This window comes from Camarhynchus parvulus, chromosome 5 (assembly GCF_901933205.1).
Source record: "Camarhynchus parvulus chromosome 5, STF_HiC, whole genome shotgun sequence".
Lineage (NCBI taxonomy): Eukaryota > Metazoa > Chordata > Aves > Passeriformes > Thraupidae > Camarhynchus > Camarhynchus parvulus.
Genome location: NC_044575.1, coordinates 10,323,314 through 10,343,584, shown reverse-complemented (window position 1 = coordinate 10,343,584; position 20,271 = coordinate 10,323,314). Strand labels below are relative to the sequence as shown.

General features: G+C 39.2%; 1 protein-coding gene across 2 annotated transcripts in view; it reads left to right on the top strand.

Moving 5' to 3' along the window:
- The window catches only part of ZNF143 (zinc finger protein 143), a 38,284-nt gene extending 19,842 nt beyond the window's left edge, over positions 1-18,442 (top strand). For both annotated transcript variants that reach the window (XM_030949541.1, XM_030949540.1), the window contains exons 8-16: positions 3,080-3,199; positions 4,169-4,244; positions 6,316-6,441; positions 9,322-9,501; positions 10,612-10,839; positions 12,077-12,225; positions 13,536-13,697; positions 14,401-14,547; positions 16,479-18,442. In XM_030949541.1, the coding sequence (XP_030805401.1) occupies positions 3,080-3,199; positions 4,169-4,244; positions 6,316-6,441; positions 9,322-9,501; positions 10,612-10,839; positions 12,077-12,225; positions 13,536-13,697; positions 14,401-14,547; positions 16,479-16,562 (1,272 nt within the window). In that variant the 3' untranslated portion in view covers positions 16,563-18,442. The remainder of the gene's footprint in view (positions 1-3,079; positions 3,200-4,168; positions 4,245-6,315; positions 6,442-9,321; positions 9,502-10,611; positions 10,840-12,076; positions 12,226-13,535; positions 13,698-14,400; positions 14,548-16,478) is intronic.
- The last annotated feature ends 1,829 nt before the right edge of the window (positions 18,443-20,271 follow it).

Here is a 20,271-nt window from a genome sequence, read left to right as displayed (position 1 = left end):
AAGAATAATTATAGGTTCACCTCTCTCAGCTCAAATTTTCTATTTTTAGTCTTTTCCAAGTTAGATCCCACAATATTTAAAGCTGCAGACACTTCACTTTTGCCTTTGTGGCATGACTGTGGAAGGAGAGAATAACTAATACTTGCATTATTTCCTGTATTGGACCACGTTCCAGAAGATGAAATTAAGAAATTTAGAGGGTCTGCACTTCTAGGCTGGAATAGAGGTACAACTCCAATGAAAGGGAAAATTCAGAGAAGAGTAAGATAAAAGCTTTGTTGGTTTTACCTGAAGTAAGAGCCTATTAAGCAAAATTACTTGTAATCAGTATCCACCTAAATATTGATTTTGGCCTCAGCCCCAAAGCAAACTGAATGTGGTTTTATCTTATACATATATGGCAACATATGTGCAATATGGAAATGTGCCAATCTATGGAGCACTGCATGTTCCAAACAAAACAAGATCTGATATTTCAAAAAGGTAATGAGGCTTAGTCTCAAATTCTGACCCTTATAAGGTGACTACAGTTGGCCTTCAGTTGAAGGGGCCCACAGCTATCTGTTCTGTATAAAAACAGAAGTCATTCTTATATCTTGATTTAAGTAGATATCTACTTGGAACTCATACTGTATTTATATGTATTAATATATAATTTATAAAATTGTCTTATATTTAGCTGTAGAATTAAATAGGTGTATGTTTATAAACTTTGTAAGTCCACAGGGAACAGCACAGGACAGATGTCAGACTGCTAAGCAGTCACTCAGTCTTGCTTGTGGTTAGTTAGGTGTTTCAGCAAAGAAAAAAAAGCATAAAACCTCTTTGTGATTTCTACATGGGAAAACAAAAGACTCTGTGTGCCCGAATGGATATCTCACTATTTCCTTTCAATCCTGTCATACCCATCTGCTCATAATACATACTTTGGTTATATGATTCTGCTTTTATGTGTGCAGTAGAAAAATCTGATCCAAGATCTTTGTTTTTCTCTTGTGTTACCTCTCTGAGATCAGGATACATTTGTGATCTCTTAAAAATAGGGGGTTTAAAATTCTATTTATTTATTCATTCTGTTTAAAAATGTTTGAAGTACACAGTTCCTCTCAGTAAGTTCCACATTATTAGAAAGGTGCTTCCTCCCCAGTTTTTGTATCCATCTTAATATTGGTAGGATTATGGCTGGTTGTTTCCTTGCAGATATCAGCACATTACAAAATTGTTCTTATTTTCTTTTCAACTTTGGCATACTTGAACTTTATGGCAGAACTTAGCAAGTATACACATATTTTATATGAATATTTTTATATGCTGGAACAACAAAGAAATAGTAGTAGAGATATAGATAGGAAAAAAATAATTAGTGCTTCAGTGCAGGTGCATATTCTTCATGATTCTTAATGTATTGAAGTAATTTCTGTGATTCATGCTGACATAGGTTAAACAATAGTATCAGTAATGCTTTCTTGATCCAGATTATTTTTCTCTGTGGTTCCAGAGGAGACTTTCTGAAGTGATGGAGTTGAACATTTCAGCTGATTAAAAGTTTTGTATTAAACTTTGCTCATTTAGTCTCAGAAATATTCTGCAGGTAACAGGTTATTCCGTCCTCTCTGAAGGATCTGTAAGAAAGGTGTTAGCAATGAAATTTGTGATATCTCTGGAAGAGGAAATAAAGGTGTGTGCTCTTGCAGGGCTGCAGTCTCCCTGGTGCAGGGAGCTGTGCTGGGAGGGCTCAGGTGGCTGAAGTGCTGTGGTGATGGATCCAGGCTCTTTAAAAGGGCCAGCTGGGGAAAGAGAGCAGCAGGAGCTGCCCTTCCAGTGGGAACAGCAGGACTGCCCAGGGATGGGAGGTGGCTCAGCCCAGTGAGGGTGCTGAGGTGGTGACTGTGCACAAGGCCATGATCGGGAGGAAGATGAAGCCTTCTCCAGACAAGTGGAGCAAGCGTGGTGTGCACAGGCCCACGGCCTCATGGGGAATTTTAACCTCCTCGGTATCTGCAGAAGGGCAGCACAGCAGAGCACAGGAGGAGCAGTCTGGAGCTCAGGGATGGCAAGGGGCAATCTGAGCAGGCTACTGAGCAAAGGGAGCCACTTTGCAGAGCCTCAGTTGCCGAAAGAATTAGTTGGGAATGTGAACACTGGGAGCAGACTTCAGGAGTGTCCATCCTTAGAGATACTGAGAACCCATTTGGATATGGCTCAGAGCAACCTGCTGCAGCTGACTCTGTTTTCTGCTGAGAGTACTGTCTCCTCATCCACCCTGTGAAATGTTCTTTTAATAGTTTGGAATAGAACTGGATTTGTAACAAAAGGGAGGTGATTTGAAAGGACAGACTGTATAAAACAGTCTCGAGTGCTTTGCACAGAGTTGTGTGGAAGTGCTGATGTTTGGGCTGCTGCCTCTGTGTCTGTCTGCATGAATGTCAGGTTTTTTCATGTTTCTTGCATGTCAGTGTAGAAAGGAGCCTGTGCAAGGGGTTTCAGGTGCCCCCTGAAGCTGTGCTGTTTATTTCCCTCTTGTCATGCCACAAGGGAGAGTAGAACCTAGCTCACAATGCTCCAATTAGCTTGATCAAAGTACATGCATGGCAGACCAAGTACAAAATGCTTTCCTTCATTTTCAAAAAATGCTCATTCTAAGGATATTTAATTATTGTTTGGCCTTTCCATGAACTTATATTTGAAGGTGGTCTGATTTATAACTAATTTCCCTTAGGAACAGATCTAGCACCTATGACTTGTCTGTCTACTAATTTGGTCATTTTACCATTGTGCTTATATTTTAAATAATTTGTCTTTGTTATTGGACTAATTAATGCAAGCTTTTAAATCTGCTAGGTACAAGTAAATATGTTTTACAGTTTCCATAATTATTTTTAGTTCATTTATTTTTAGCTTATTTATTGAGGGCTCAGAAATACATGGCATAGCAAAGCAAAGAGAAACAAAGAAACCTGTCAAAATCAGCTCTGGCTTGATAGCAAAATAAAGTGTGTAACTTCTCTGATCCCTTTTGGTTGTTCTTTTTTTAGTATGTGGTTGGGGTTTTTAAATTTTTTTTTCTCTTTCGCTTAAGATTGTCTTGCAAGGACACGGAACAAGAGTGACAGCAAAATCTCAGCAGACTGGAGAGAAAGCCTTTCGCTGTGATTATGATGGCTGTGGAAAACTGTACACAACAGCTCACCATCTTAAGGTGAGGAGATGGAAAATATGCATTGCTACTTTGTAGATACAATTTTTTTGGAAAGATTATGTGGTTAAAAGTGATAGAAATTGAGAGGGAGCCAGTTGCAATGGGGCTGTTTTGTCAGATGTTTATTGGATTGATTTTACAGTAATTGGTGGTGCTCAGCTGGGTTTATTTAGTGTTCTGGGATGATGATCAGCTGCTCATAGCGAGCAAGATGAGATTGTTCCTACCAGCAGTGTCACAGAAATTCTGGAATCCAGCATTTGCTTTATCAACTTTACATGTATGCATGATCATGCAAAAATTCCAGGTTTTGAAATATTTCACCATCATAGTACAAAGTGAGACTCTTCAAAACCAATACAAAGTGAAAAATAGGAACATCTTTTCTTCACAGATGGCAACTTCTTAATTCTCTTCCTTATTTTAAATTAAGTAAAGGAATTACTGAAATGGTGAAGGATATAGGGCTGCTGACATTCTAGCTGAGGCTGGCACAATGCCTTGCTGGTGAGGTAACCTGCTCACAGTGCTGCTTTGTGTCTGACCACAGGAGCCAGTGAGTGGCTGGCTGTAGGAGTCATTGCTAAAATGATGTCCTTGCTGTAGAGGTTTCATGCAATGTAAGAGCATCATTGGAAGCATTCAGTCAAAAATCAGATAGAGAGTGGGCTCTGAGGCATATTTACCTCCTGTCTTTAGTGTAGTGCATGATGGTAACTGTTCATGTATTTACAGAAGTGTTTTGTGCCAAACGGACTGGCAGGATCAGGTTAGACCTTGCAAAGAGACATCTTTAGTTTTAGGGAAAATGTTGTTACCATATTTCATTATTTTTTCATCACTGATATAAAGAGACACTTCAATGTGAATCTTAGTAAATAAAATATGTTGGCTTTGAGAATGAACTGTTTCTGTGCTGAAGTAACCAGATAGAGCATTTCATTATGTCACTGTATTGGATGTCAACAGGTGCATGAAAGGTCTCACACTGGAGACAGACCATACCAGTGTGAACATCCTGGATGTGGCAAAGCCTTTGCAACAGGTAATCTTGTGCAGACTAGCTCCTCCTGCTTGTTAGTGTTTGTGAATAAAGTACATTTTTAATATTGCCTTTTTTAACTGCTGAGTTGGTTGGGACAACTGGAAAAAAACCTTACATTTTCATCTAAAGTAGCAATAGAAGGACAGAGGATTTAACTCTTAATGAAGGGGGAAGGAGGTGAAGCACTCAACACTTCCCTCACTCCTCATGTGTCAAGTCAAACTAAATGTTAAAAATAGGCCTTTCTTACCATTAAACTAATAGCAAAAGTTAAATGAGGTGATAATAGAAAGCTGAACCTGTAGGCTACAGGCAGATTCCTGATCTGGTCTAAATTTGAAAGGAACTTTGAGAGAAGATACTGTTTAAGTGTTCTTTATTGAATTTATATCAGAGTGACATCTGTCATGAAGGGAACTCTCCTTTTGTACAGATTACTCTGCTCATAAGTGATGCTCTCCCTGAGACTAAATTTGATTGTGCAAAATGCAATTATGAGGAATGAAACAGGGAAGAAAGTGGAAGAGCAAAACTTGTTTCAAGTTTTATTCTTTTACTTGGAATGTAAATTAGTATAATGCTCAGAAAAGTTAGGCTCTGTTTTTTTAATAAGGTTATTTTGAAATAACTTAATCTGATCCAATACATTTGCTACAATTGCTTTGAATAAAAACAAGCAAAATAAATACTGATGCAAAGAGTCAAAAGGGAAACAAGCACACTTTTAAAGGGCTGCACCTAAGTTTAATTGCATAGTGTTTGTAAAGGGATTTCAGAACTATGTAATTAAGTACACTCTTCCTTTGCAACACACTGATGAATGGCTATAAACAGCTGGTTGTTTATAAACACTGTCTTTTTGATCAGAGCCATTGTACTATTGTAGTTCAACAATCCTTGCCTTGGACAAAGTTCACTTTAAGTACTGAGTAGTCTTTGGTTTAAATGTTAAGAACTCTCCTGGGTTGAGTCATGAAATTGAGTTTATTTTAGATATACATGTGAATTTAATGCTCAGCTTGGTTAACATGCTTCATGCTTTAAAAACATCAAGAACAGGAATTTCAGCTGTTTTGGGGAGAACTCACTGAAATTAAAGCAGATGTCATTTTCTTACAGACTTTATTTTGTACAAATTTATATATCACTTGTGGGTACAAGTGACATTCAGGTTCATTTTCTAAAATGGCTGTTTCAGGCTTCTTTAGTCATTATCTTTTCAGGGAAGTGCTGAAAGGAAAATCTTGGATAAATGCTCATTGCAAAATAATTTGTAGAGGGCCTGATTCAAAGTTCACTTCAGATTGGTAGAGTTTTTGATGATGATGACTTCCTAAAAGTAATCTTAAAAAGAATGAGTGTCTATGAGTGCTCTTGGTTAGCACCTGTATATGTGATTTTACTGCTGACTTTGTTTGTGGTTATTGCTTTTCCTGTGAGCAAATAATTAAATGTCCTTTTGATGACAGTAGTAGGAAGAGGTAAAAACTAGAGGGAATGCACAGCACATGGCTTCTTCAGAAGGCAGAATAAATATTTGCCCACATAATTGCAGTTTATCCTTCTGAAGGGAAGGGGAAGAATTGTGGAAATAAATAATTTTTAAAAAACCAAGAATCAAAGAATTTCTAAACTGTTACCTAGAGTTCTGCTGCTCTGTAGGGTAGAATGAAGGGCTCGCAAAGAATGAGAGAGTAAATTTTACTCATTAACATTGCTGAGTGGAATAACAAGCCCAGCTTTTGCTGGTGCTGGTTGCTGAGTGCCGTGATTGTGTGTTGGTTGCTGAGTGTCCTGGCTGTGTGCTGGTGCCCTGCTGACACCCTTTGCTGAGTGCTGTGATTGCGTGTTGGTTGCTGAGTGTCCTGGCTGTGTGCTGGTGCCTTGCTGACACCCTTTGTGTCACCCTTTGCTGAGTGCTGTGATTGCGTGTTGGTTGCTGAGTGTCCTGGCTGTGTGCTGGTGCCTTGCTGACACCCTTTGTGTACCCTTTGCTGAGTGCTGTGATTGTGTGTTGGTTGCTGAGTGTCCTGGCTGTGTGCTGGTGCCTGACAGCCTTTGTGTCCCCCAGGGTACGGGCTGAAGAGCCACGTGCGCACGCACACCGGGGAGAAGCCCTATCGCTGCACCGAGGAGAACTGCACCAAGTCCTTCAAGACTTCTGGAGACCTGCAGAAGCACATTCGGACACACACAGGTACTGTCAGCACACATCTTTGTTCGTTCACCTCGGTGGATTTTTAGTTCTTTCTCTTTGCTCATTCTGTGACTTTATACAGACAAAATCAGCCTGTGTATATTTTCTTTCTGAAGCCCAGTGAGCTCAGCAGCATTTCAGCATGGTAAGCATTAAATCCAACATGCTTTTCTTGGAAAAAGTGCTAAAGCATTCACACTGCTATGGCAAATGCACTAACTTTTAGCAGTGCCTCACTTATATTGTTACTGAGTCACTCATTGCCTTTACAGTTTCATCTGCAGCTGTAACAGAACAAGGAACTTTTCCTCACTAATCTGTCTTGCCTTTTAGAAATGGCTTCACTGTTCCTCAGTTCTGGTGCTTTAATATAACTCGCATGCCAGCTCCATGAAAGCTGATATTCTGAGCTTGTTATCCTCATTTCCCCATCTCTTCTTCCAGCAGAAAAACCAAAATGTCATAGAAAACCAACAGCTACTAAAACTTGCAAAGGCACAAAAAATAAAATCTTACATTTTGTCTAAAAACATTAAATTGAAAGCCAAACCACACATTCTAGACAGTACACTACATTCTGCAAAATTCTGTGGCTGCACACACGTGTAAACAAGATTACACAATGTCTCCTTTGTGCCTGTGATCTTCAAGAAAAACAACTCCTAAATGTAGGAAGGACAATCTATCACTTGCTAACCTATTTCATTAAATATATTTATGTCTCTGCTAGAACACTGACAAGCTTTTCCACTGTCTGAACTGTCTGAGTCTTTGTGAGTCAAGAAGAAACAATAAAAGTAGGGGTTTAGTTTTTTTCAAATTAAAAATACTTATAATATGGGGGGTGGGATGTAAATATAGGCAATAAAAATTGTAAAAACTCGGGATTACATTAAGATATTTCTGCTTTTTTGGGCTTCCATACACAAAAAGATTCTGTTGGGATTAGTGCTATCTTCATTTTTAAACACCAGTGTGAACACATCTCAGCTCTAGAAGACTGTTGATATGCACTGCATCAAGTGCAGACTATGAACTGAAAGGTTTCTTGTCTGTGGACTGTTTTCTTTCCTTTTTATGGCCATAGAAGGTGTGTGGTAATTTAATCTCTGTTCAGCAGTTGAGACAAAAGATTTGAGCCAGCCCTATGTAACCTACCCACCTGAACAGTATGAGTAATAGAATCATGATCTCCCAGCAGACCAGGGGCCAGAGGTGTCTCATTTTAGATTTATGAGTTTCCAGGAAGCTAAAGAATGAGAAGAAAAGTGCAGCACCAGCTTTGTGCAGATGGATGGAGCAGCGTGTCCTCATGCCTTGTGCTTGTCCCTGCAGCAGGGCAGGAGGCAGCTCTGGGCTCTCCCACTCCCTCCCAAGGCTCAGAAACCTTTCCCTTCCTTTAGGAGGCGCATCAGGGTCAGCACTTCTTTCACTTTCTGCCTGTTTTAACCAGGAGTGACTTCTCCCCCTCTCTGAGAAGAGTCAAGTCCTGCTTTCAGTGCCATCAAATGCTTGCCTTGGCTTCCTCCATGACCTCCCCAGACACTCAGCTCTGGCATCAGGAGAGCTGCTGCGGATGGTGCCCTGTGCTGCCGAGGGGTAGAGCCTCAAGGCTTTGCATTTCTAGAGCTGGAATTCGCTGTCACCTGGAAACAGGTCGCTTAGCTAGGAAGTACATTAGAATTTGAAAAGGCCCCTCCAGGGACCGGTCTGGTGACATTCCTGCGGGCATTGTTTCCCAGCGGTCTGTCCTGGTTTCTAGTGCAGGGTCTGTTGCTGGGTGGGGCTGGCTCTGCAGCCTTGCTGCTTTGGGACTGTTTGGGGTCCTGGCTGCAGCGAGCATTAGGGGAGCCATGGTAACACAACACTGAGGTGTTCGGGGAATACACACTGCGTTGGCAGGAAGCTGGAAAACCTTCCCAAAACAGCTGCCCCAAGGAGTGAATAGTAGTTTCCTCTGCCAAGGAGCGATCTGCTTTGGAGTTTTGTGGTATTACTGTCTATCAGGACTTTTTCTTTTATTTTTAATTACCTACAGTTGTATCTGTAGTGGTGTTCTGCTCTTGCTCTCAGATTCTGCTCTTTGGTAAGCAGCTCAGTGTGTGGAATGTACTTGGCTCTAGAAGTGGGAAATTACCCCAGGACATCCTGTCAGTGGCTCCAACATCTCCAAATTTAACCCCCCTTGCTCTCCTTCTCTGTGTGCTTTGATAGATCTGAAAGGTCAGGGTTATTGCACTATTATTGGTTGGCCTTGTCTGCTATTCACAGTGAAATGCTGTGGTGCAGTGATGTAAGTTATTGTGCTTAAACTTATATTACACAAAAAGACTTTAAAAGAACCTGTATTTGTGATTTGCTTTGGTATTGGGGTTTGAAACTTGCTTCTCTTTAGAAAATTTGTTCTTTTTTAAGGTTAATGCTTTCTATAACAAGTTTTATTAATCCATTTTTATCTTGGTTATATGTTAAATCACGAAGGTATTTTTTTCATTTGAAGAATTAACAATTGTCAGATGTCAGTGGTATGATACACTTGGTTTGGATAATATATGTATGAATTGGGGAGGTTGTTAAACACGTGCTAGATTATGGGCAGTGTGCAAGCTGATCCAAGCAACTGAGTCTGTTCTATACATGTTAAAGTATTAATCTAAATGGTCCACAATTTAGCTTACAGACTGTATGATTTTCCTGAGTTTTGTTCATTTTGGCTAAACTAGAACACTCTACAGTGGCATGTTCATGGTATTTCTGACTGAGGATCTCACAGATAAAATTCGGTAGCTTTAGGTTCCTACATTCAAGTCTAAGTGTAACTTAGGATTTTCATTCTTTTGTAACCTTTGCTTCTGCACCTTTTCTTGTTTTCTTTTTCAGGTGAAAGGCCTTTTAAGTGTCCCTTTGAAGGATGTGGCAGGTCATTCACAACATCTAATATTAGAAAGGTTCACATCAGGACACACACGGGCGAAAGGCCTTATTACTGTACAGAGCCAGGATGTGGGAGAGCTTTTGCCAGTGCAACTAATTATAAGAATCATGTGAGAATACACACAGGTATATGAGTGATTTATTGTATTTTGAAGTGGAATCTGCTTGGGAGAGGCTGTGTCATTCTCCTTGTGAACAATGTTGTAATTGGGTATAGTCATGTTTCTGTGACTTGGCTTGGTAATTCTGTTTGGGTGTCCTCTGCCCTCAGCTGAGGATATTTAAGCAGTTAGATTTCCCACCTTGCTGTCAAGGCAGAAGCATTTTGGTTTGGATACAAAGTTTTTTAAACTGGGCATTGTGCTGGATCCTTAATACAATTCTGGGGCTTGCCTCCCTTGTGAGCTGTTTCTTAAATAAATACCAGTAAAGGACAAGTCTGAGCTTAACTTTGGCTCACTGTTATGAGTCACCCTTTCATCCCAGCTGTATTTTCCTTGCTGCTGGAACTGTGGTCAAAACTTCCTTTTTTATAGACTAGATGTGAAAATACTTATCTAGTGAGCAGAATACTTGTTTGGTGAGCAGAAATAATAAGCACAAATTTGAAGATTCTAAAATGTAAAAGCCAGTGATAGCCATATCAGCTTGGCAGCATTATGTATGTTAAAGAAACACAGACAAGCTTCATAGAGCAATGTTTTATAGCTTAGTTTATATTTTTAGTTTACAATGTAATTTGGACACTTGTTCCATTGATTTTTAAATGGAAGGTTTTTTAATATGAAACCATAATTGTTTATACACATGCTTCCTATGGATTTCCTCAGAGCTCTCAATACTCAAAAGTGATACTAGTCAATCTATATATATAGAGATCATTGAGGAATATATCTGATCATTGAGGAAAACTATGGGCTTCCAGTAATAAAAGAACAAAACTCTCAGCACAATGACAAACAGTAATTGCAGCTTTCAACCTGTATCATTCTGCCTTCATCAGAAGGATGTTTTAGATGGAATGATAGGGAGAAAAATGGGCCAAATTTACTGGCAGTAATTCTTAAAGACAGTAAGATGTTGCATTGATAAACTTTGTGAGGTTGAACTTCTCTATTGCCTTTGAAATTAAAGTATGGTTGGCAATGAAGGTTTGTCCTCAAATATCATTTGCTGGCAATTTTTCCTGTGCATCCTTAATAAAGTTCTATTTATATCTTTTGTTTTCCTATGCAGGGGAGAAGCCCTATGTGTGTACAGTTCCTGGCTGTGACAAACGTTTCACAGAGTATTCCAGTTTATACAAACATCATGTTGTACATACTCATTCCAAACCCTACAACTGCAATCACTGTGGGAAGACCTACAAGCAGATCTCTACCCTTGCTATGCACAAACGGACGGCACACAACGACACAGAGCCCATTGAGGAAGAACAAGAGGCTTTCTTTGAGCCACCTCCAGGTTAGAATTGCAACCTTTGCATCTCTAGTTGGGAAAAAAAAAAAGGCTAGATGGTATTTTGCTGGGGGACTTTGATAGCTAAGGAAATGAAAACATAGATAAAAAGTTAAAAGTACTTAATAAAGATATCTTAATTTCTCTGTAAGACTTTTCAGGGTGATAGGCAACTTGTAAACAGAAATTGCATAGTAATTGGCCAGATAATAAACTCATTTGTAGCAGTCATGGGGTTAAGAGAGAAATTTGAGTTGTAGTCTCAGCAAACCTGCTAAAAACATCAATGTGGGCAAGGGACCAGAGAGACTCTAAGCTAACTTACTGGACTTTTGTTAGGGATTTTTCAAAGAGTGTATATATATAACACCATGGCTGGTGACAATCTTTTGTGTGGGAGTAAAGGCTCTGCCTTGAGAAAAAAAAATCTGTTTTTGCAGTACAGTGATAGGGGCTGGCTTTGCTGTGCTTTAGAGCAGTTTCTGTAAGCTGTCCTAGAGGCAGAGATGAAAAGGAGCTGCTGTGCTGCAGTACTCCTCACAGTTTGCTGCTCATGGTATCACGAGTATTGAATCCTATGAGTGTAAAGGATCAGACTGAAGGAAATACTGTGAAAGGACAAACACCACTTGTCAAATCGTGATTTTTGGATGTGCCTGAAGATCAGAAATATCCTCACAAACTGTTTTGGTTAGCAGAGTTGTTTTGCTCCATGTTCATGGGAAACTGCACTGAATGCCTCAAGCAGACTTACTATATCTTAATTCCTTCCTTTAAAGGAATGATAACATTTATTTGCTGAGGTTAAACATTTATCAAGATAATGAATTTACTTAAATCTTCAAACAAAGGCATGTTGCTAGGTTCTTCTGCATGTTTGTTAATTAACAACTTTAGAAAAAAATCCAGTTGTGTTTGCATGGAGTCCCTTGCATGGAGAGATTAACATTCAATGAATAAATTAGAAATGTTTATCACATTTTAATATTTGCTTACAAACGAAATGTATATGTAGTATTTATGTGTCTTTAAACTGATTGCTAGAAGATTATACCTCATGTTCCCAAAATAAGACTTTCTGACTTGCTTCTAGTATCTTTCCTTCTTTTATTTTTCTCATCTTTCCACTAATTTTTTCTCTTGGAGTGTTTAAAACCTTCAGACAAGACTGGGACTTGTCATTTGCTCTCCTGGTAGCATTTAGAGTATGGAAAGTAACCTCTTGGCTTTTTGTATCCAATAGGTCAAGGTGAAGATGTGCTCAAAGGCTCCCAGATCACCTATGTGACAGGTGTAGAGGGAGAAGATGTCATTTCTGCACAGGTTGCTACAGTTACTCAGTCAGGATTAGGCCAACAAGTAGCACTAATATCCCAGGATGGAACCCAACATGTAAGTAACTCAGTGTCACCTGCTGACAAAAGCATGCTGAGAATTGAGGCACAGGTTGTAGCTTCTCCATGGGCTCTCTGAAATCACTCAGGATTCTGGATAAATGTTGGTGGAAAGAAGCTTCTTTGGAGCTGTGTTGAGATATCTTTAGGGTTGTGCTCCTGTGGAATACCTAAGTGAAACCACATATTCTGACACATGAAACTGTAAAGTTTTCCAAAGTTAGGGGATTGGTCTCTCCTTGTTATCATTCTCACTCTGAAAAGAACTGTTTTAACAACTGTTACATATACAGCCTGTTTCTGAGGTTTCTCACAATTCCCAGATTATGCTGTTAATATCTCATGGGCATCTTCATTGTCTTCTCTGCACACACTTTGGGGGGTTGAGGGGTGGGAAGTCTTTGCAGTCCAGGTGCTTCCTTCACAAGCAGTTTGGTTGGTAGTGTGCAGTTTCTAACATAAACTAAAGGATAAGGAAGCCTTTGATACTGTTTTCCACTTGAACCTTCCTATGGCTGTCTTTTTTTAAGGTTTTCCATGGACACACATTTTTAAGGATTTCATATGAAATTTCTTTTGAAGGGGATTTCAACACAACTCTCTTGATTCAATGTGGCAGTATATTGAAGGCTTTTGGGAAAAAAAATTCAATCAGCTAGCAGGGCAACTGAAATACCAGTAATATATGAAAGATATATTCTGAATTCAGACTGAAATAAAATATCCAAGGGGCCTGATACAGTGCCAGGACATTGGAAATTGCAGCAATACTAAGTAACTGGCATTTTTACCCTCTAAAATGAGGGTCTGCAGAAGCCTTGACGCAGATCTTACATTTAAATTATCTTTCAGCTTGATTTCAGTTCTGGGATTTATTAACTTGAAAATCAGACGTCAAATTATGTATCTGATGCCTTAATGCATTTATACTGGAGACATCAGTAATTTATAACATTAATTTGTTATGGATTGTTTATTTGTGGCTTCAATTCTAAGCCCTCATAGGGCCTTTTAGTATTTACATCAAGATCAAAGCATGTCAGGTGGTACAACCTGAAATCCCATTGACCTCTGTGAAGACACATGCATAGATAATCTGTTATGCTGTTATTTGGGATAACATGGAGTTGTAGGCTCTGGGATTAGGCTTGCACCCCCTCCTACTACTGAGGGCCATATTGTTTTCTGTGAGCAGGTAAGTGTGTCTGAAAGGTCAGAGCTGTTGGATCCCAGCCAGTGGGGCAGAGGGAATGAGGCTTGAGCAGCTCTCAGCCTGTTCCCTGCCTCAGGAGCTGCTGTGTGTTGCAGGTGAACATTTCCCAGGCAGACATGCAGGCCATCGGCAACACCATCACCATGGTGACACAAGATGGCACCACCATCACCGTCCCTGCCCACGACGCCGTCATCTCCTCGGCCGGCACGCACTCGGTGGCCATGGTCACTGCAGAGGGCACCGAGGGACAGCAGGTGAGGGACACTGCCCTGCACACCTGCTCCTGTCCCCTCAGGAGCTGGTGGCAAAGGGGCCCCTGAGCCACCACACTGCAGGTTTTAGTGTTTTAAAATGTTTTAAAAACAAGGGGGCACCAAGAAAAAAAAATCTGAGGTACCGGTCCAATGATTCATTTAGGCGTCTGTAAAATAACACCTAGAAATGTCAAGCCTTTTCCCCAAAGTCACACAGTAAATGTGTGACAGAACTAAGTATAGAATCCAATATGAGCTATAATTTCATTGGTTAATATTATGGGACTGTAATTTATTTGGCAGATGGGAAACATTTTTGTAAGTCTATATCTGTGGGTTGGTTTTTAATGTACAGATAAAACAGCTAACTTTTTAGTACAAATATGATGTTATCTTTAAGGTAAAATTCATTCTACTGTTCTAAAATTGCACCACATGAAAATGAAGATAGTAATTAATCTCTGTGTAGATAATCACAGATCTGTAGGTGCATTTATTGAATTGCTGCAGTCCTGAGGATATTTATACTTTAAGAACTGGTAATAATTTGGCGAACACAATTATGGCAACTTTTCTTTTGCACAATACAATTATGCTGATGAGTGATCCCAGCTTTGACTGTAACTGTGAAGGCAGTGGTGGTAGGAGGTGAGGGGCAGGAACAGATGTGCCAGGCAGGTGATTGTGTCCCTTTGTCCTGAAGGTTGCAATTGTGGCCCAAGACCTAGCAGCGTTTCATAGTGCCTCCTCAGAAATGGGACACCAGCAGCACGGACACCACCTAGTGACTACAGAAACCAGACCTGTCACATTGTTGGCTACATCCAATGGGACACAAATTGCAGTACAGGTAAGATGGGGAGAAATGGTTTTTTTGGAGTGTTTCTTACTTTTAGAGCTAGAAGCTACCTAGTCAGGTAACAAAATGATTTGAATAAGCTTGGTTTCCCTGGGAAAAAATACCCCACAACTAAATTATCTCATATTTAAAATAATATATAGGGTTAGGGAAAGGAATAAACAGTATCTGATTTTCCAAATCTTGTAGAACTCTGAAAAAAGGAGAAGGCTGGGGGAGGTCCAAACTTCAAGTCAACCAAGTAGTTCATGGACTCACAGGTTTTCAGTGAAAAAGTGCTTTTGTTCATCCTTCAGCTTTACATGTAGGATTGACACATATAAAGCCAAAGTCTCAAGGATAAATTGCTATGAACTTATAAAATTAGCAAATTTGTTATTTGAACCTTGAAATGCTGATAGCAAAATAATGCTAACAGTTATATAGAAAGATTAATAATCAGAAATCTCTGGAAATAGTGACCTTCTGTAATGTGCCAAACCAGCACAGTACAAACAGTCTCTGTAAATAGTTCCTCACATTGTTCAAACACTGTCAGGAAAAGGTAATTTCTAGGTATGAAAGAGCTCTTAAGAGCTCAGATTGAAAGGAATAGTATTAATATCCTCAAGCAGAAACAAGAGATTGTTATTTTACCCTTTGTTAAATGGAAAGTAGCAAGTCAGATGCTGTTGAAAGCTGAGAAGCTCTGAATTCTGAACTCCTCTCTTTTGAGCTAAGTTGGCACTAATCAAAACTGCCTGTAAGAGAAACCATGTCAGAAGGCAATTTTTGCATGAGAGCAAGAAAAAAGTAGCTAAAAGGGTCCTTTGAATGAAAGGAAAACAGGCACTCTGCACAAGCCTCTCTTTTGTTACCAGCAATGGGGCATTAACTTAAGTCACTTTACATTAATTAAACTTAAAATACACAAAGAGAAGGGAGAGATTTTAAAATTAAAATATTATTGATTATTCCTGAGAGTTTGATTGGCTTTTCTCTTGTACTTCAATACTAACAAATTAATCCATTTGGTTTCTAAGTCCTGGTAAAGCCAGTAGCCTGATAGTCCTATTGAAATCCTAACGAGGTGCAAACAGAGGTCTTGATTTGAGTGGATCCTGAATGTGATATGCAGTGACTGTAAAAATAACAAGTGATACTTAGGTAAAAGAAAATTGCTTGACCTAATGGGACAATTCTTTCACAGTCGCGTATATGCTTCTTCTGAGCCAATAGGTAATGCCCAACTTTACATTTTTTTGTGAGGTTAAGGTTGTCTTTAGTGTTCCCATGAAGATATTATCAAACTCCACGGATTCCTTCCCAAAATTGTGTCAAGTTGTATTTATTCAGATTGCTTATCTTACTTCTGGTAGTACCAGATAGTTTAGAGAGGAAATTAACTGTAGAATCAAACAGTGTCATCATAACAGCTTTTTTATGCAGTTGGGATTCTGCAATAAATTAACACTTTTTCTATAAAGTAATGTCACGTGGTGTTCCAAAGAGCTGACTTTCTGTTAAGAGAGTTAAGCAAAATGAAGATGTTTGTTTGCATTACCAATGATAAAATGAAATGCAACACCCACTGTGACTTCTGTGCCGGGTCTGAACTTTGTAATATCTGCCAAGTAAAATATCACCTACTTTGTGGGTCATGAAGTGTGTTTATCATGCAGCAGTTCTTTGAAGCACATGTATTTGGTGGTTACATATAAACTCAGTGTGATCTCCTAGCAGCAGCTATCTTAATTGTCATGCTGATTAGATAGCTGCTGCTATATATTATCATCCAGGAGAGGTGTGACAATATTGATCACACTTATTTGGGCTGAAGTATTGTTTAGTATCTAGATCTTTGCTTTCAGATCTTTTTTGATGCATTTATTATCTAAGCGTAACATTTTGGATTTTTTTCTGTTTAAATGTGTTTGTTTCAGCTTGGAGAACAACAGTCTCTGGAAGAAGCCATTAGAATAGCCTCCAGAATACAACAGGGGGAAACACCAGGGATTGATGATTAACTTGTAAAACTGCTACCAGAACAATAGAGTGAAAGGTATTTTATTTTCAACCAACAAAGGTCCATGCCAGCAACAGCCCGTAAAAACTTTGAAGTCCCCCACTCACTGACACTGTGTACACATTATATGCAAGAGTGAAGAACATTTTCTAGGTTTTGTGTACATAACCCTTGGAATGGACTGACATCATCTACTTCCAACCGTTGCATTCAGGAATATGGAATTAGGATTATATAGTAAACTTCCTTGTTATCCTTTCATCAGATTTTCAGACTGGTCTACAAGCAAGTAAAAAACAGAAGTATTGGAATTAATTTTTAATGTCATGTACAAATAATGAAGGCATTACTGAAGATTTCAGCTGTTTAAATAACCATTTCAGGAACCCTTACAAGTAATAAAGGCAACAAAGCCTTTTTAAATTGCATTCCATTAATGGAAAAGTCTTGGATTTTGAGCCTACTACTGTAAATCTTCGTATTTTGATTTGTTTCATACAGATTTGAATACTCTTTAGATTATCTACCCCATCTCATTCATTGTAAATACAGACTGTTAATGCTGGAAGTGCTAATTATATTATCTTTAAATTTGATTATGTACAAAGAACTGGTTGTTGAATATTAAAGAAAGTAAATCTAATGATTTTGTTTCTTTACATATTTTACTTAAGATGTTACTCTTGAATTATTATGCAATAAAATATAGCAAGATTGTATTGTTTAGATAGGATGATATTGTCATGTGACATACTGTTTTACTTCTTACTGAGACTGAAGTTCAAATTATTTATTTACGGCCTTGTATAAATTTTTCCAAAGTTTATTTATCCTAAACTTAATTTTTTGGCATTAATTTTGATCGTAATCCACTATAGTGTATTAAGCAAATACTGGTAATAGTTCTTTCAGACATTCTAAAACACTACAAGAGTGATTTTCACTAAAAGGTGAAGTTACCCATTTTCAAGTGAACTATTTTCAAATGGTGCATTTGCAGCAAAAGTACAAGTACTAATAGTTGTTTTCAACAGTTCTGAGTGCCTGCTGCTACTATTCAATACCTAGGATGTGCTTGATAATCAGTGCTTTTGAAAATCAGGACACAAGTTACTAGGAAAAAGGGATTAATGATGATGTAAGTACAATGCTCCTCTCCAACTATCATTCTGTAAAGGAAAAAATCCATTGTAGATATGTCTAAAATATACAGCAAAATGTAACTTTCAATTTTTTTTATATGAAGAAGTGTTTTTACTCTTGTCTTGTTTGCAAGCTGGTTAAGCAAGTTAAACATTTTTGGCTTCCTGTAAGATTCAGTGCTTATTTTAGATTAGTGTCAAGAGCACTGCTGAAACTGAAGCCTCACCTTTAGCTTTCTCAAGGGAAGGATTGAACACCCTCTGGACAAAGTCTTTATTAAGGAATCCCAAGTATTGTGAGGTGCACATCCTACATGAAAAAATAAAGTCCATAACTAAGTACCCTGAGGTATTTGACCTCAGAAAGGCCAAGTTTGAATAGAATGAGCCAATTTATTGTGAATTACTGTATCAGTGTGGGTTGCAGCCTTTTATGTTTTCTACACAGGAGCAGTGAGAGAATACAGTACTGTGGGATAGATGGGGACAAAGGAAAGGCCATTCTCTGCATAAATTACAAAGTAAAACTTGGAAACATATAGGTTGTCTGTAACTTTTGTATAGGATTGAGGTTGCTTGCTCACTTAGGTGCCAGTTTTCCTGAAATGTTGTAAATCTTGATATCCCATGGAGATAAATGTACTATGCAAGGAGGATTAATTGCCTGTCAAATAGATCAGTTTCTTAGTACTTATCACCTTTTAGAAATTAAAGTTGTATCATTTGACTGAATGTTCAAGTTTTTTTTTTTTTTTCTTAAATTTCATTGCTAATAGTTTCTGGAAATGATGGCTGGAACGGTGACTTTGACTTAGCAAAGAAATAACTTCAGTTCTTACTTCTCATTTCCCAGGACATTTCCTGACCACTGTACAAATGTAAGTATTCTTTTTCTTTCATACAAGTTGGTTTGCTGCAAGGTGTTCATTCACAACCAGCTCAGTCAGGAAACCTGTAGTATTTTAAATTTATTTCTGTGACTGTTACCTTATCAGTTACTCTTGCAAAACTCACAAGTCAAAGGTGGTGCTCCCATGTTTTGCTAGCTCTCTCAACATAAATAAGGTAGGGTGTTTAGTGTTTAAAGAAAAGCTGAGGTGATGATGTTTGCCTTAGCTGCAAGGCCTGCCTTCATAACAGACCATGGTGATTCTCCCCTGCTGCTTCCATGCAGCCAGCAGTGGAAGGAGCTGTTCTGGTTGATGATGCTGCATGTTGGCATTGGAAGGTCCTGTAGCAGAGTTTAGACAGGACAAGATCGGGTTAGATAAACAGGAAAATTGGTAAAAAGGATTTCAGGAGGAGGAAGCAGAGGTTGTGACAGCACTGGGTGTTTGGCAGTGGAAATCTCTATACCCACAGATTCTACCCCTCTTTTGAAAACTGCCTCAGAGGGAATGCTTTGGCACACTAGAAGGAAGTAGCTTGTAAAAGATGAGCCCCGTAAAGCAAATGAGCTCAGTGTATCACTGCCTCTTGCAGAGTGACTCCCACATTTCCCGTCACGGTTTTTCTCTCGTATGTCAGTTCAGGGTCTATACCAATTCTCCCCATGAAGGAATGAGCCCAGAGTCTTTCCAGACCTCACAGTCAACTTTTCCCTTTTTTCTCCAGATCTTCCCTCGGGTGGCCTTTGCTTTACCGTAGTTTAGTGTCTCTCCTGATAGTGAAAGAGATGATTCTTTTTGGTGCTGCAGGCTGGTGACCTATTGTGCCAGACACATTCTGCATAACAGGACGGCTTTTACCCTGAAGGGCTAATGGTTTTCATAAGAGTAAATCGTGCTGTAAACAGCCTTCATCCTGCTGCTGTGACTAAGCCCAGCTCAGCTGACCGATACCGCAGGTCTGGTGTGAGACAGGCACGTGGTGTCTGCTCAGCACACGGGCAGGACGGGCTCACGGAGTGATAAACACCGGCTGAGCTGGGCAGCCGCTCCTCCTGAGCTTTGCTCTGCTTCCTGACCCTCCTCACCCCTCCTCAAATACTGCCCCAGTTTGTCCCACTGCCTGCTCTGGGTTCTGTGAGGATTGTGCTGTAGCAGGGAAATCCCTGTGCCTTGCTGTGCTCTTCCCAGTGCACTCAGGGAACCTTCCCCAGGGAAGCATGGTGTGCAGTAAGGATCTCCTCAAAAATGTTTCTGAACCTGGCAACTCCAGCTCTACAGCTGTTGAGATTTGTCAGACTCTGCACCTTAAGCTGACCAAGATGCACAAGTGCCCCATAACAAACCTGTTCTGTTCACTCTGAGTTTGTCATTGAAAACAAATTTTCTGTGTAATTTTCAAACAGCACAGGTGAAATTGCACTAATATCTGTGTGACATGCAAACTGATTTTCTTAAGCAGTAAGGTTTTGAGAGACTGGAAATGACAGGTAACTTGTGTCCTGTTCAGCTATTAACTTAGAGTTGTTTGAAGCTTTTAAAAATGTATTTATTCAGCATACATAATTTTTGTCTTGAAAAAATGGAAATTGCCTTGTCTTTGCAGATGCGTAAAATCAAACTCCAGCCCCTTGTTTATAATAAGGGACTCCTACTTTTTTATTTGCAAAGTATGTATTTG